The following is a 16,592-nucleotide window of genomic DNA, read 5'->3' as shown; positions in this document are numbered from 1 at the left end:
TCCCGAGTAGTTGGGACTACGGGCACATGCCACCATGCCTGGCTAATTTTTGTATTTTTTGTAGAGATGGGGCTTCACCATGTTGTCCAGGCTGGTCTCAAGCAATCCACCATCTGGGCCTCCCAAAGTGCCAGGATTACAGGTGTGACCCACCACGCCTGGCCAGGTTTTACTTTTACTTCCTTTATCTTTTCTTCTACTTTTCTTTTTTTTTTCCTCTCTTTTCTTTTCTTTTCTTTCTTTTGACAGGGTCTCACTCTGTCACCCAGGCTGGAGTGCAGTGGCATGACCCTAGCTCACCATAACCTCGACCTCCTGGGTTCAAGCCATCCTCCTGCCTCAGCCTGACAAGTAGCTGGGACAACAGGTGTGTGCCATCACGTCCAGCTAATTTTTGTATTTTCAGTAGAGACAGGATTTCGCCATGTTGCCCAGGCTGGTCTCGAACTCCTGAGCTCAAGCGATCCACCTGCCTCAGCCTCCCAAAGTGCTGGGATTACAGGAGTGAGCCACCGTGCCTGGCCAACTTTTATTATTTGCTACAACAATTAAAATGAACAAGGAGAGAAAAGCAAGAAATTTCCTAGCTCTCTTGGGAATTAATAAATGAGCTCTCAGAATTTTTGTGACTCGCCACTTCTCTGACATTTCAGATGACAGGCTTGTGCACTTAGGGCAAAGACTTCTTGTCCAACAGTCCCCTTAAATAGGTAGGCCACCTAGATCATAGAAACCAGACAGCTAGTTGTAACATTTGGGTTGTGATGGGATGTTTTAACTACTACTTGGATCTATCATGGTTCTAGAAATTTAAAGGCACAAAATCACCAGCTATAACTTGTAATGAAGGAAACCATCAAAAACAATGAATTCTAAGAAAATATTTCTTCTTTAAAATGTTTGGAGTACTTTCTGTAAATCAAGTTGGTTTTCAACTATAATGATTATTTTCCGGAGAGTGAAAAGGAAATTTAAGAGGTGTTGTGCATCATGATTTAGATCAGAACGCCATCATAGGGAAGACTTTAATCAGCTTTGCTGCCTCCTTTCAGTCTAGGGTTATATCTGTAGCTACCACAAGGGGCAGGGATTTCCATTCTTGCTATTTGTAAATGATGCCCCAGGGAGGCATTATGGAAAAGATCACGTTCCTTTGGGGTTGTTCACTGTGACTGTGGCCAAAGGATTCTTTCCACTTACCCACCCGGATGGAATTTGGGGCAGCTTAGCAGCCTGGGCACTGAGATGATAAAGTATAAAACACTGAATTTCTATGTGTCAATGTGATTTGAGCTTTGCCCTTCATTTTTGATTATGCAATTAATCACACCCATGACTGTCTGAGCCTAGTGCTCCAAGGGCAGATACTTTCTTATTATTTTATTCCTAAATACTTTATCCAATTTAAAAGAAATCCACGGTGTGAATCTTTAACCTAGAAAAATCAACATTCATTCTGCCAACAAATTGGTACATCGAATAACTAATTACTGAGTTTTGAATTTTATGATATTGCAGGAGTTCGACCAAGATGGTGACTGCAGTCATTCCACACCGGTTAGTGAAGAAGAAGATCCCAGTGGTGGTAGACAGGACTGGCAACCCAGGACAGAAGGTATTGGGCTTCAGTCCTTAATGTGTTTACAAAGATAACATGATCATATGGGCTTCCCTTCAATTTCAGAAGCGCTCATTGTAGAAGTTTAAACAAAACACTCTGGGGCCTATCGGAGGGTAGAGGGAGTGGAGGAGGGAGAGGATCAGGAAAATAACTAATGGGTACTAGGCTAAATACCTGGGTGATGAAATAATCTGTACAACAAACCCCATGATACACATTTACCTATGGAACAAACCTGCACTTGTACCCCTGAGCTTAACTCCTGCAATAAAAGTTTACAAAATAATAATAAATAAGTTTGAAAACACAGAAGCAGCCCAAAGAAGAAGAAAATCACTCATGATACTACCTTTTGGTCCACATCTGAATCAGTGGGTCTAGGCAACTTGACTGTCCAGAATAGACAACGCTCTCTGGCTCTTTCATTCCACCTCACTCCAGCTCAGCCAAGCCGTTCCCTGTCCCTTCCTTTTTGTCTGATAACATCCCTTCCCCACTTTCTTCCTCTCAGAATCTTCCAGCAGCTTCAGTAATCGGTTCCCTTCCAGAGCCACCCATGTCTCCATCAGCTGTTGTCCCTGAGGGGAAGGTGGGGGAATGAACAAGGCATGAAAGTCCCTAAGTCTCGGTCTTTTATTTACAAGGCCATAAGTCTGGAATCTTCCAGAACACCACCCATTTCAAACATGTTATCCTGTCAGACCGTAAGTGCCCTTGCACTTAACAGACCACAAAGTATTTGCAGATCCTCTCCTCAGAACATAGTTGCCACGGCTATCCCATTTGTCTGTCATCTATCCATAACCTTCTTAAAGTAAATGTTTATTTGAACTGCTGCAATTTCTCCTGGGCAATTTTCTGGCTTCTATTTCTAACACTCCAGGGAAGCCGCCCTCTTTGATGCTCGTTTTTCTCATCCCTTTGCACCTCCCAGAAGGCTGCAGCTCTCCCGAGTAGCGTCTCCCGGGAGGTGGTGCGATGGTGCCCTCTCCTGGGCAGCGCCTGCCTTGCTCACGCCCTCTGGAATCTTCCCTCCCTAGGCCGAGGGCCGAGAGTAATTTAGTAACCGTTAAAATTGTGAACACCATTAAGCCTGAAAGAGCTAACGAAAGAAAATAAATCCCGCAACCCTTCAGAACGGTCCTTGCAGTCCTCCTTCGACTTTCATATACTGCAAAGTCAAGCTCTTAGAAGCCTAGTGGTGTCCCAAGCGCCTTCCAGGAGGTTAAATATTTCATTTATTCTGCTCAATTTGGAGATAACTCACCATTTGGGATGTTAGTCATTCTTTTAAACTTGATTTGAAATATTTTTAGTTTTCATATGGGAGCCATAATACTTATGAGGCATCTCCACTAAGTTATTTCAGTTTTAAGCTTTTAACAACTTGAGTTACAAATTTGGAAGGAGCAATTCTCTTCCTGATAAAATTTCATGTCACAGTTGGTAGAGACTTCAGTTGAGCTAGCTACTCTTTCTAGTCACAAATTCTGAAATAAAAGTGTTTTGGATATTATTGTGCATTATATTCATTTTAAATATTGGTTTAAATCTCTTTAAATGGGCTGGGTGCTGTGGCTTGCGCCTGTAATCCCAGCACTTTGGGATGCCAAGGTGGGCGGATCACCTGAGGTCAGGAGTTCAAGACCAACCTGGACAACATGGTGAAACCCCATCTCTACTAAAAACACAAAATTAACCGGGCATGGGGGCGCGCACCCGTAATCCCAGCTACTTGGGAGGCTGAGGCAGAAGAATCGTTTGAACCCGGGAGGCGGAGGTGGCAGTGAGCCGAGATCGTGCCATTGCACTCCAGCCTGGGTGACAGAGTGAGACTCAGTCTCAAAACAAACAAACAAACACAAACAAACACTATTTTCTGAGAACATAACAGACACAAATCTTGTAGACTAGAAATTGAGCCTATAAATTTACTCTTTTCATGAATGAACAAGAGAACCTATTCCCTAAAACTAATGGGCTTAAAAATATTTTAATACAGTATAAATTCACCAGGATTTGTAGTTGCAGGTATACAAGAACCTACTCTTGGTTGGGTTAAAAAGGAAGGGAAATTTGAAAGATATTAGGAAGTTCATATACCATTGAGAAACCAGAGGAGAGGAACTTTCTTGGTTCACTCACGCTGCCAAAACAAAATACCATAGACTGGGGGGCTTCAACAGCAGACATTTATTTTCTCACAGTTCTTAAGAATGGGAAGTCCAAGATCAAGATTCTAGCAGGGATGGGTTTCTGGTGAGGGCTCTCTTCCTGGTTGCAGATGGCGGTCTGTCCCCATGTGGTCTTTCCTCTGTGCACACACAGGCAGAGCACAAGTGAGTGAGCTCTCTTCTTAGAAGGACACAAATCCAACTGGATCAGGGCCCCACCCTTGACACCTCATGTAACCTTCATTTCTTCCTTAGAGGCCCCATCTCCAAATAAGCCACACTTAGGGGTTAGGACTTCAACGTATGAATTTGCGGTGGGGGACACAAACATTCAAAACATCCAGTCCATAACAAGAAGGTTCTAGATTGGATTGTCAGGAAGAATTCCCATAAATGCATTTCAAAACTGGCTGCCACTGACCCCCAAATCATGCCACCTCTGCCATAACCAAAGAGCCGCTCCCACTATCAATGTAAGAATCTCCTCCCTCTGCTGGTACCCCCATCAGCACACAGGATGCCTGCACCTTATCTTTTTTCATGTCACTCACATACCTCAGTGTCTCAAGTAAGCTTTCTGAATCTAGCAGCGCAGAAGGCTGGAAATACAGTTTTTTTTTTTTTTTTTTTTTTTTTAAGTCTGTGTTGAGCTTCACAATTTAGGAAATCATCAAAACGTGAAGATGGCATCAAAATATTTTGAATCTCCATGCTCACAATCCAGACAGATATGCACATTCATTTAAATAGAACAAGGACCCCATTGATATATGCACCTATTAAGTACCCACAAAAATGTAACAAATGAAATAAGGAGAACAAACAGGAAAGTGAGGCTTTTCTGGAGAAAATAATTTTTCTTTATTGAAATCAGCTAGGCTGGGCCAGATTCTAAGTTTTTATCTTAATAATGGCTTTGACACTAACAACAACAAATTAATGATCATTTTCTGACTGGTTATGAATGTCATTTTCACCTCTTCTATAAAGAAAATATATTTGTGGCTTTGTTGAAATGTTGCCTTTTAATTTGTCTCTAAGGTAATATTTTCTGATAGGGTTAATTGACCCTCATTATGTGAAAAATGCGCTTAGATAAGAGCAAGTGTTTTGTTTTTACCTGTGACAATGCATCCTCTTCCCTGGCCTACTGGGTAGCTCGAGAGGCCTTATCCATAGCAACCTCAGCAACTCACAGTATTCAAGAGGCAGAACAAAGAGAACATCTGTATGTTTCTAGAGGACTTCAGAGTCAGTGCATTCTATAATCTTTTTTCCAATTTAGGACCAACAATTAGGACAGTGGCCCTTAGCTCTTAACAATATCTTGAAAGGCAGGTAGGTCTTCTCTTACATGTCCCTTACGTGTGCTCTTACATATTATATCTTTGTTTCTTGGTTTGAAAAAGAAGTCAGCTGATGAACAGATTTTAAGCACATTAAATTTGTTTGAAAGCATTCTGGATCTATTAATTCTTGACAACTGCAAAAGTATAGTTGTTCTTAAATATGGTTCATGTGAATACAGTCAGTTTTCTAATTTTCACAGCAAAGAACTAAATACATTTAGCTTTTGTGCCAGAACATTCTTTTCACTGACAGTTTAGTTATTAGGAATGTATGCTGTATGTTTTTCTCACTCTAACATGTCAGCTAGGTGTTTGCACTCAAGCATGACTACCAAAATGTTGTGAAAGACATCCGTCTTCCTTTCAAGTAGGAGAACGACCTTGAGCATGTCATGCAAACTCATTGCTATCAGTTTCTTTGTCTCTGAAATGAAAGGCTTGGATTAGGTGACCTCTAAGTTCCTTCCAGCTCAATAATTCCAAGCCTCTCATTTTGTGCTACATAGTGTGGTGATAGGCTCTTTGAAAACTGAAAAAACAATGGGCTGTTCCAAGGAAACTTCATTTTTAGACAAGTGTTTCATGCAATTGTATAGTATTAGAAAACATGCAATCAAGTTGTCTTATTTGAGAAACGTTAAGAAAACCAAAGCTAGCTACATTTTTATGGTAGCACAAAACATAATATTGGATGGCAATGATAGTAAACACTATTATCATTTGCCTGATAGTAAACAAAACTTTTCCTTTTGGAATTTTTTACTGTTTTTTTTTTTTTTTAATGCACTTGTTTTGTTAAATGGCACAGGTATAAAAATTGAACAACAAAAATGCTTTCACTATGGTAGCTCCTATGTATTACAAACAAATGTATCCAAAGTCTTTTAAAATAATAAAAATCTACTAATTTAGATAATGGTGACAGCTATTAAGCAACTTTCCCAAGGTCACCCAGGAAGTGGCAGAGAAGGGATGTCTGATTCACACTCTAAGCTTATCCTCCCCATGATACTCCTTCCCCAGCCTTCAATTAGTGGAGCTCATACAGCCATTGCTCCTCCAGGCACATGCAGATTGAGTGAATAAATGGTTCTGACAGATAAATGGATAGAAATGAATACCGGGACAAGCACTGCGTCTTCCCGGAAGGACACTTCTCTCTGCTCCCACATCACCACTTACTTCTATCACAGTGCTTATCTCACTACATTCTGTGTTTTCTTATCAGCTCTGCTAGGGCCTCAGCTGCATCTTGTTTATTTCCCTGTTTTCAGCACAAAGTGCTGGGCTTGGCATATGCTTAATAAAAGTTTGTTAAATGAAAAAAAGGAACGAATGAATACACCTTAAAGAACAGGCAATGTTAGAGTCATTCACACTAGTTTTTTACATAAATTTGCTTGACATCTTATATTGTGAGCAAGCACGTATTCTATAAGTTGGAACTTTCTCTCTTAAGGGTTATTCTGGGAATTATTTCATGGAACGACCAAAATTACAAATACAAGCAAACATCTTTGGTGTTACATAAATTATCACACTGAATCCTCACAATAGTGCTGGGAGATAGGTGCCATTACACTTTATAGAAGGTGGTCCTGTTTTCTTCATCCTGGGGACAACATAGCTTGTTATAAAACTTTATTTCACATCTGTAAAATATTATTATATGGTGTTTTGCTCTTTAAGCAAGCATTTATTTAGGATCTATCATATTCTGAACAGGAAAGATACAAAGATGGCTAAACCTCAGCCCCTGGTTAATGTCCATTTTGTAATTATTAAGAAGAGATTAGCCAAAGAAATAAAGTATGTCTCCCGCTTTCCACTAGAATTCATTACTTTCTTCCTTCTACTACTGTGATATGTTTCTATAGGTATTGAGATCACTGTGACTTTTCCAAGAGATGTCAGTCCTCCCCAAGAAATGAGCCAAGAAGACTTGAAAGAAAGGAAGTAAGGAATATTCTTTGAATTATCAGATTTGAAATGAAGTATGAAGCAATGATACTCATGTGGCAACCTACATTATTAGTAATTCAATTCATAATAATGCTTAAAAGTAGAGGTCACAATAAATAGTATGTGGCAGAGGCCAGATCATAAACACTTTGGCTATGTGGGCCATATGGTCTCTGTTGCAATGATTCAAATCTGCAACTGTCATTTGAATGCAGCAGTAGATAATTTGTAAACAAAGGAGTGTGGCTGTGATCCAATTAAAGCTACAGAAAAAGGATGAAGGCTGGATTTGGCCCCTGGGCTGTAGTTTGCTGACCCTACTGCAGGGCAGAGCTACTTAGAATGTGGTTCTGTGGTCCTGTTACCAGTCCATGATAAGGTCAGGACAGGCTGTGAGGGTGATCATTAAAAAAGTTACAAAGCAATTTGGCAAATAACTTACGTTCATTGATTGGGTAGTAAAAAAAATTGAGGCTTATTTTTTGCATGTCTTTTATTTTTCTTCCCTTTTTATGGCAATTCACTTATATTTTACAAAAGTATCAGTTCACAATGATTGGAAAATTTAAATGCCAGTTCTTCATCAAAGATAGTTTGAGAAGCACTGGGCTAGTCAGTCCCTGTGGAGATAAAAAGGTGCATCCCCCACTCCTGCCCTTGGTCTCTGATTTCTCTGTGCAAGGAAATGGTGGTTGGGAAAATGAGAGTGAGCTGAAACCTAATCCATCCAGGCAAAGGTACAGAGGGCTGAGGAGGCCGGGAGGAGCCGGTGGGTGGAGATGTCTTACCCTGTCAGGATTCAGCCTTGCCTTTCAGCAGCACCATTTGGAAATAGTTCTTCAAACTTTCTAGTGATGTCAGGCTGGACTGAGAACTGGAGATTCAGAAGATGTGGCAACCGAGTTTTAAGTAAAACATTTCCCTCCCTCTTTAGTCAGATAACCTCATCGCAACAAGAATGGGCACAAGCACATGCAGTTTCTCATCCAAATGAAATTGAGATGGTGGAGCTCAGGACAAACACGCTGACCATGCGGCCCTTACTTTTGCAAAAAGAGGAAAGTTCTAGGGAGCTCTGCGATGTGAACTTAGGCTTTTTGCTGCCGAGATCTTGTTTAGAACCAAACATTTCCAAGTCTGTAACCAGAGAGGATGCTCCTCATTTTCTGAAGGAGCAGCAAAGAAAATCTGAAGGTAAGTTGAACATTGAATTCCACAGTGAGTCCTTTCGGTCAACAAATATTTATGTATTGTGCCAGGCACTGTTCTAAATGCTGGAGATATAGCAGTAAACATATCAGACAATAACCCCAGCCCTTGTGTAATTTACATTCCTGGGGACCATGGGGGTGCCGGGCAGACAATAAACTAGTAAACAAGTAAAATGAAGGATGGCATAATGTTCCAGCAGAAAGAACACTATATGTGCAAATGTTTACATATTTGTTCAAGGAATAGAAGACAAATATTTTGAGAATATCTTATTGTTTAGATTATTTCATTGATTATTTCTTTAAACATTTCAGACGTTATTTTATAAACTATATTTGATAATTTCAGTTAACAATATCCTACTGATTTGCACTATGGTTGACTTTTTTTCTTGAGTGTTTGAAAATCTTCATTGTGAGCTCATATTTGGTTGATGTTTATCTGTGAGAATCTTGGGGGCCCATGCTGTGGATGCCTTTGGCCAGAAGTATTGAGTTTACTTCTGCCAGGTCCCAGGGTCGTTATGGACTTGAGTCTACTTTAGCCTTATTCCTGGATCCCCAAGTTAATGTGCAAGTCTAAGAGCCAACTTCCACCTATATTGAGCCCAAGATTCATTTGTTAGATAGCAGCACTGATGCCAGCATTTCCCCCTGTAGCAACATTGTCTTTGGTATTTGCTTACCACTGTCCTCAACCAACCAGCCAAAACCACCAGGAACAACCTTATAATCCAACAAGTTATATTCATTGATTTGTCACAGTGAGGGAGATTGCATGCTAGCGGAGCTGTGAGGCATCTTACCAAATAAAAAAAAAAAGAAAGAATAATTATCATGGGATTTTAAGAGAAGGATACATTTTAAGTGAAATTTAAATGAAGCAGTGCTTAAATTTATGTATTTATTTATTTATGAGACAGAGTCTCACTCCGTCGCCAGGCTGGAGCGCAGTGGCGTGATCTCAGCTGACTGCAACATCTGCCTCCCAGGTTCAAGTGATTCTCCTGCCTCAGCCTCCCAAGTAGCTGGGACTACAGGCATGCACCACCACGCCCAGCTAAGCTTTGTATTTTTAGTAGAGATGGGGTTTCACCATGTTGGCCAGGATGGTCTCCATCTCTTGACCTCGTGATACTCCTGCCTTGGCCTCCCACAGTGCTGGGATTACAGGCGTGAGCCACCGTGCCTCGCCTAAAAGTGTTTTTTGATTTCATTATGCTAAAATGTGTGTAACGTAAAATTGACCATTTTAATCATTTTCAAGTGTACAGTTCGGTGGCATTAAGTACATTCACATTGTTGTGTAACCATCACAACTATTCATCCCCAGAACATTTTCTTCTTGCAAAACTGAAACTCGGTGCCCATTAAACAATAGCTCTCTATTTCCCACTCTCCCAAAGCTTCTGGCGACCACTGTTCTATTTTCTGTCTCAATATGAATTTGACCATTCTAGGTCTTTTATATAAATGGGATCATGCAATATTTGTCCTGCGTCTGGCTTGTTTCATTTGGCATGATGGTGAAGCAGTGTTTTGATGGGCTGTATGTAAAAGAGTTCATGTGAAATCTGGACTGTGAAGTGGACCTAGACTCTTACTCCTTGAAGTTTACAAAGTTAGTTCCCAAATGTCGATAGCGTTTTTTGTTTGTTTGTTTTGTTGTTTTTAGACAGGGTCTGGCTGTGTTGCCCAGGCTAGAATGCAGTGGCATGATCTTGGTTCACTGCAACCTCTGCATCCTGAACTCAAGCGATCCTCCCACTTCAGCCTCTTGGGTAGCTGGGACTACAGGCGCATGCCACCATGCCTGGCTATTTTTTTGGTACAGATGGGGTTTCACCATGTTGCCCAGACTGTTACTGAACTCTTGGGCTAAAGTGATCCTCCCACCTTGGCCTCCCAAAGTGCTGGGATTACAGGCATGAGCCACCGTGTTCAGCCTCAACAGCCTCTTTCAGCCTCATAGCTTGCCACTCTTCCTCAGCAGTATGATAAACTTTAGCACACTAAATGCCCTCTATTCCCTAAACACGCATGTGAATATTTGCACCTACTGTTCTTTCTGCTGAGGCATTATGCCATCCTTCAGGTTTTGTCTTAGAAACCACTTCCTCTGGAAAGTCTTCCTGAACATCCCAAAACTGGATGAGTTGCCATTTCTTTGTTCCCCTATAGGCTCCTGATCTTACTTACAACGTATCACTAATCAAGCATAATTGTCACTATTTGTTTATGTGCTCATCTTCACCGGATTACAAAAGTAAGAATCGTTCAACCTCCACGCACCTGGCATCATACCTGGCACACAGCCATTACAAATGCACTTTTAATTAATAATAATAATAATAATCAGGTCCAGGGCAGCACTTTGGGAGGCCAAGGCGGGCAGATCACTTGAAACCTCAAAAAAAAAAGAAAAGAAAAGAAAAGAAAAGAAAAGAAAAGAAAAGAAAAAGAAGTAAGAAGTACTGGCTGTGCACAGGCACACGCCTGCAACCCCAGCACTTTGGGAGTCCGAGGGAGGAGCACTAGCTTGAGACCAGGAGTTTGAGGGCAGCCTGGGCAACATAGGCAGACTCCACCTCTAAAAACTGTACATATATAAAAATAAATTTTAAAAATTAAGTGGCTGTGGTGGTGCACAGCTACCTAATAGCTCAGCTACTCGGGAGGCTGAGCTGGGAGGATTGCTTGATTCCAGGAGCCCAAGGCGACAGTGGATGATGATTAGTCCATTGCACTCTAGCCTGGGTGACAGAGTGAGACCTCACCTCTTAAAAAAAAAAAAAGTACAGCTAGTATAAGACTGTTTCTTCTAGTGTATGCTTTCATATTGCTACATATCATGTTTAGAGTGATATTTATTGATTGTCCAGTTTGGGCTTCATCTGTTAAGATTTATTACTTTTACATTACTTGCCTCACACACAAGCAATGCCCAGTTTTCCCAATCTTTGTGTTTGTTTGTTTATTTATTTATTTATTTATTTCGAGACGGAGTCTCACTCTGTCGCCCAGGCTGCAGGGCAGTGGTGCGATCTTGGCTCACTGCAAGCTCCACCTCCCAGGTTCACGCCATTCTCCTGCCTCAGCCTCCCGAGTAGCTGGGACTACAGGTGCCCGCCACCATGCTCGGCTAATTTTTTGTATTTTTAGTAGAGACGGGGTTTCACCGTGTTAGCCAGGATGGTCTTGATCTCCTGACCTCATGATCCACCTGCCTTGGCCTCCCAAAGTGCTGGGATTACAGGTGCGAGCCGCCGCGCCTGGCCTGTGTTTATTTTTTTGAAATCAATATTTAATGTCTCTGTTACTATGACTAGGTAAAATATTATTTGCAGCTGAGCTCCATAGTGTGTTGATTACATTTCCTCTCCTTTTAGACATTGTATTTATCTTGGTAATAACCACTTCATTTCTTCATTTACTTACTTTTTGTATATCTGTTACTAATTCATCCCATCCTGGGTATTGCACCTGTAAAACAAATCTCAATACAGGTGATTAGATATCAGGCAATCTGTTGGTTTCTTTTGTTTTTGGAGACATTGCTCCTGGACCCTCCTGGCCTCCAGTTTTACTCCGCACCACCTGCTCTCTGGATCTACTGCCCAGCCGTCCATCTGAGATTCCCTTCGTGTCATCCTGGGAATTCCCTTGCCTCCTTGCTGTGTTGAATCCCTGTGTACTGGATATGTGGCTTAATCTTCCTTTCCTTTTTTTTTTTTTTTTTTTTTTTTTGAGACAGAGTCTGACTCTGTCACCCATGCTGGAGTGCAGTGGCGCGATCTCAGCTCACTGCAACCTCCGTCTTCTGGGCTGAAGCCATTCTCCCTCTTCAGCCTCCTGAGTAGCTGGGACTACAGGCATGCACCACCAGGCCCAGCTACTTTAAAAACATTTCTTTTTTTTTTTTTTTTTTTTTTTTTTTGAGACGGAGTCTCGCTCTGCCACCCAGGCTGGAGTACAGTGGCCGGATCTCAGCTCACTGCAAGCTCCGCCTCCCGGGTTCACGCCATTCTCCTGCCTCAGCCTCCCGAGTAGCTGGGACTACAGGCGCCGCCACCTCGCCCGGCTAGTTTTTTGTATTTTTAGTAGAGACGGGGTTTCACCGTGTTAGCCAGGATGGTCTCGATCTCCTGACCTCGTGATCCGCCCGTCTCGGCCTCCCAAAGTGCTGGGATTACAGACTTGAGCCACCGCACCCGGCCTAAAAACATTTCTTTTTTAGCGATGGAGTCTCACTATATTGCCCAGGCTGGTCTTGAACTCCTGGGCTCAAGTGATCCACTCACCTTGGCCTCCCAAAGTGTTGGGATTACAGGCTTGAGCCACCTTGTCTGGCTTCCCTGCTTTACTTAATCCTCATTTACTAGGGCATATTTCCCAGCAGCTTCTTGAGAAAGGGTACACGGAGAATATGAATGACAGAGTTGTTTGTTTGTTGTCTCTAATTCTTCTGAGCTCCTTTCTTTCTTTCAGTTTGATATGTTCTCTGTATGTTCATATTGGAGCATTTCCCTACATATCAGTTGAATCTTGTCTATTTGTATCTAAAGGGTTTCACTAAAAAGTTCTGTATGTTTGAGTGAGCTTGTTGAATGGGCCTCAAGGGAGTTGAATAGGTGGAGAACTGGACGATTGGTAGAGGGATTCCCAAGTGTCAGCTTGTATAGATTGATGGACCTTTTCTCTAGGCTAGTTTTCCCCAGAGAGAGAATCCAAGTGCCTGCCTACAGGTTCTTAGAGGCAACGTTCTTGGCAGTGAATGGGGTCCATATTTCAGTGTGTACACTTCTCCTTAATCCTCATATTTTCACTCCAGCACCCCATTTCTGCTCTCAGCCATACCCAGCTCCTTAGCATCTTTGTTTCAAGCCCTTCAGGGAATAAACTTCCAGTCATCTGCAGGAAAGGAGAAGAGTAACTCCTCATAGTGGACAGGGCAGGGAATCTGGGACTTATTCCAGCACAGGCTTATGAGCACCCTCTCGTTTCAGTCTTGCCTGCATCCCTGTCTTCGGAGGTACCTTCAGTTCCCATTCCTTTCCGAGATTCTTATTTCTGGTTGGGCTCTCCCCTTGCAAGCATTGGGCAGAACACAGAAAGCTGACAACTCAATCAGTTATTATTCGTCCATATAGTTTTTTCTGTCCAAAATGTTGATACTGCTCATCTGTTGGTTTATCATTTGGGTGTTTTTATTTTTTTGTCCTTATTTACACATTTTTTAATTCCTTTACTGTGATTTTAGTGTAATTTGTGGAGGGACTGGAGAAAAGCTTGTAAATTCAATCTGCCATTTTTAATTGAAACTCTGTACTCATTGTATTTTATTTATTTTTTTGGAGATAGGGTCTCACTCTGTCGCCCATGCTGGAATGCAGTGTTGCAAACATGGCTCACTGCATTCTCGATATCCCAGGCTTAAGTGATCCTCCACCACAGCCCCCTGAGTAGCTGGAAGTACAGGTGCATGCCACCACACCTGGCTACTTTTAACATTTTTTGTAGAGATGGAGTCTCGCTGTGTTGCTCAGACTGGTCTCTACACATTTAAAAAAGGCTTTGACACATGTTATCAAATTACCTACCAGAAAGATCTTGCCTCTGCATTCCCACCAGAAGTCTTTACCCCACATAATTCCTGACCAATATTGGATAATATTTATCCAAATATTGATAAGAATACTTGAAAGGGGTTTTTTTAAAAAAAACTCAGGATGTTATCCATATGTACCGAACTATAAATTATATTCAATTGTATTTCTGGATTAACTTCTAACATCTTTTCAATGAAAACCTCAACCTCTAGAATGCAACCCCTGGGAGCAAAGAGCAAAGATCTGTCTTTCCTGCTCACAACTTTAAATTGCCATCTTCTGGGACAGCGTTGGCCACTCAGTAGGCACTCAGTAAATCATTGTTGAGTAAATGCATTAAGAATGAAGTGGGGGTGCCATGGCCAGCTGTGTCCAAGGGAAATGCCTGTGGCCCCTCCTGTTGGGGTCCTCTTCTTAGGTGACTTGTTTTTCACCTGGGATTGGCTTTTCTACTGTGTTAAATCTTAAAGAAGTCTTTTTCTCTCTGTGTGAAACTTCAGAATGACAGCCTGTGGCTGAAATGGACCTACAGACATTTGTTTGACCCTCACAACATTGAAAAACCAGGCAGGGGAGGCCAGTCCCAGTGGCTCACATGTGGAATCCCAGAACTTTGGGAAGCCAAGGTATGAGGATTGTTTGAGCCCAGGAGTTTGAGACCAGCCTGGGCAATATAGTAAGACCTTGTCTATACAAAAAATTAAAAATATAAAACTTTCAAATAAGTAAGCAAGGGTAGGGGAAGGAGATTTCACATAAAATCTGCAGCTTGGGCCGGACATGGTGGCTCACGCCTGTAATCCCAGCACTTTGGGAGGCTGAGGTGGGTGGATCACAAGGTCAGATGTTCGAGACCAGCCTGGCCAACATAGTGAAACCCCGTCTCTACTTAAAAAAAAAAAAAAATACAAAAAATTAGCCGGGCGTGTTGGCAGGTGCCTGTAATCCCAGCTACACAGGAGGCTGAGGCAGGAGGATCACTTGAACCCAGGAGGCGGAGGTTGCAGTGAGCTGAGATCCTGCCACTGCACTCCAGCCTAGGCGACAGAGCGAGACCCCATCTCAAAAAAAAAAAAAAAAAAAAATTCTGCAGCTCTCTGGCTTGTCTTGGAAGATCTAGCAGTGCTGGATTACCCATCTGGATTGGATGACGTCACTGAGAGCTGGGTAATGATGCTCCTTTAGTTGGGGCATATGATCTCCGTTTACTGCTGTGCCTTCCTGTCCCACTTCATCCATTTCTGTGACCTGTTTTGACCCTGGAGACACTGGAGCTTTTGGCTTCAGCTTTAGACAGTCCAAACTATGCAGAGGTGGTGGTGGTGGTGCATGGGGTTTTGGGGATCATTCTGACTTTTTGGTAAGAAGAGAACAACTTCCAGGTTTTATACTACCTAGTAAGTCCCGTCTCATTACCTGGGTGAGTCTTCCTCACACTCACCTTTCAGAGTTTGTAGTTGATCTAGTTTAAACAACTGTTGGGAGACACTTATACGAGAATATTTTCACATTTCTGCACAGCTCGGGCTTTCTAAGCAAAAAACACTAGGAAACCAGTCAGAAGATGATTGAACAGCAAAAACGCCTCAGAAGTTAGTGTATTGCTCCAGAGAGGTTTAGAGACTGATTTCCCCAAAAGCTGTTTGCTTATATTCTAGGGTAATAAAACACAGAGGCACCTTTCTCCTGGAGGCATTTGCTTACAATGCATAGGAAAGTTCTCTCTTTCTCTGGAGGGAAAGACGGGCTAAAGTGCCGCCCACCCAGTACACCCCCTGAGTCTCATCATTCCAGGGCTCCCTCCTGTGATGCAACTCTACCGGCTACGCAGGTCGACACCCGGCTCTCATCACGCTGCCCTGTGAGGAACTGGGATGTGGGGAACTGGCATGACAATGTTCTGTGAGTGATAAATGGTCTGCTCTGTGGTCCAGAGATCTCAGGTTTTCTCTCAGAATAGAGACAGAAATATAAAACAGCAACCCCTGCTAGTGGCAGTAGCCTGAAGTTTTGCGTAATGAGTTCACCTCTGTGTGAATTCCACAGGGGAAACCTCCAATATCTACAACTTTTCCTCAGACCCGTTAGCATCTGTACTACTTCACCCCCAGACTCTGGCTTGAGACTGTTTTCTCTCTACTGCTAAGAATATCCAGTTATTTTTTTTTCTTGTTGTAGAGTCTTCGACCTCTGATATGAAGTACAGTGGCCAAAGCATCGAGGTAAGATTAGTGCTAGCATTATTGACTGAGAATTAAAACCAAAAAACTCTATCAACTAATTTAGAACCAAATCCTCAGCAATTACAGTTGACCCTTCAACAATGCAGGGAATAGGGTCACTGATGTCCCCAACACAGTCAAAAATCCACACATAACCTTTGATTCCCCTAAAACTTAGCTACTTATAGCGTACCAGTTTTTTTGTTTTGTTTTGTTTTGTTTTGTTTTGTGTAGAGACAGGGTCTCACTGTGTTGGCCACATTGGTCTTGCTCCTGGCCTCAAGTAATACTCCTGTTTAGCCTCCCAAAGTGCTAGGATTACAGGTGTGAGACACCGCACCTGGCTACAATAGCCTACTGTTGACCAGAGCCTTATTGATAACATACACAGTTGATTAACACACATTTTCTGTATTATATGTATTATATGCTGTATTCTTACAA

The 16,592-nt window shown here is 42.1% G+C and overlaps 1 protein-coding gene across 2 annotated transcripts in view; it reads left to right on the top strand.

Annotated features, from left to right (window-relative positions):
• The window catches only part of MAP3K19 (mitogen-activated protein kinase kinase kinase 19), an 82,147-nt gene that overhangs the window by 39,420 nt on the left and 26,135 nt on the right, over positions 1-16,592 (top strand). For both annotated transcript variants that reach the window (XM_037988072.2, XM_037988070.2), the window contains exons 7-10: positions 1,519-1,615; positions 7,022-7,100; positions 8,041-8,300; positions 16,105-16,148. In XM_037988072.2, the coding sequence (XP_037844000.2) occupies positions 1,519-1,615; positions 7,022-7,100; positions 8,041-8,300; positions 16,105-16,148 (480 nt within the window). The remainder of the gene's footprint in view (positions 1-1,518; positions 1,616-7,021; positions 7,101-8,040; positions 8,301-16,104; positions 16,149-16,592) is intronic.

Source organism: Chlorocebus sabaeus, chromosome 10 (genome assembly GCF_047675955.1).
Source record: "Chlorocebus sabaeus isolate Y175 chromosome 10, mChlSab1.0.hap1, whole genome shotgun sequence".
Taxonomy (NCBI): domain Eukaryota; kingdom Metazoa; phylum Chordata; class Mammalia; order Primates; family Cercopithecidae; genus Chlorocebus; species Chlorocebus sabaeus.
The sequence above is the reverse complement of the archived record's forward strand: the minus strand, read 5'-3'. Positions and strand labels throughout refer to the sequence as shown.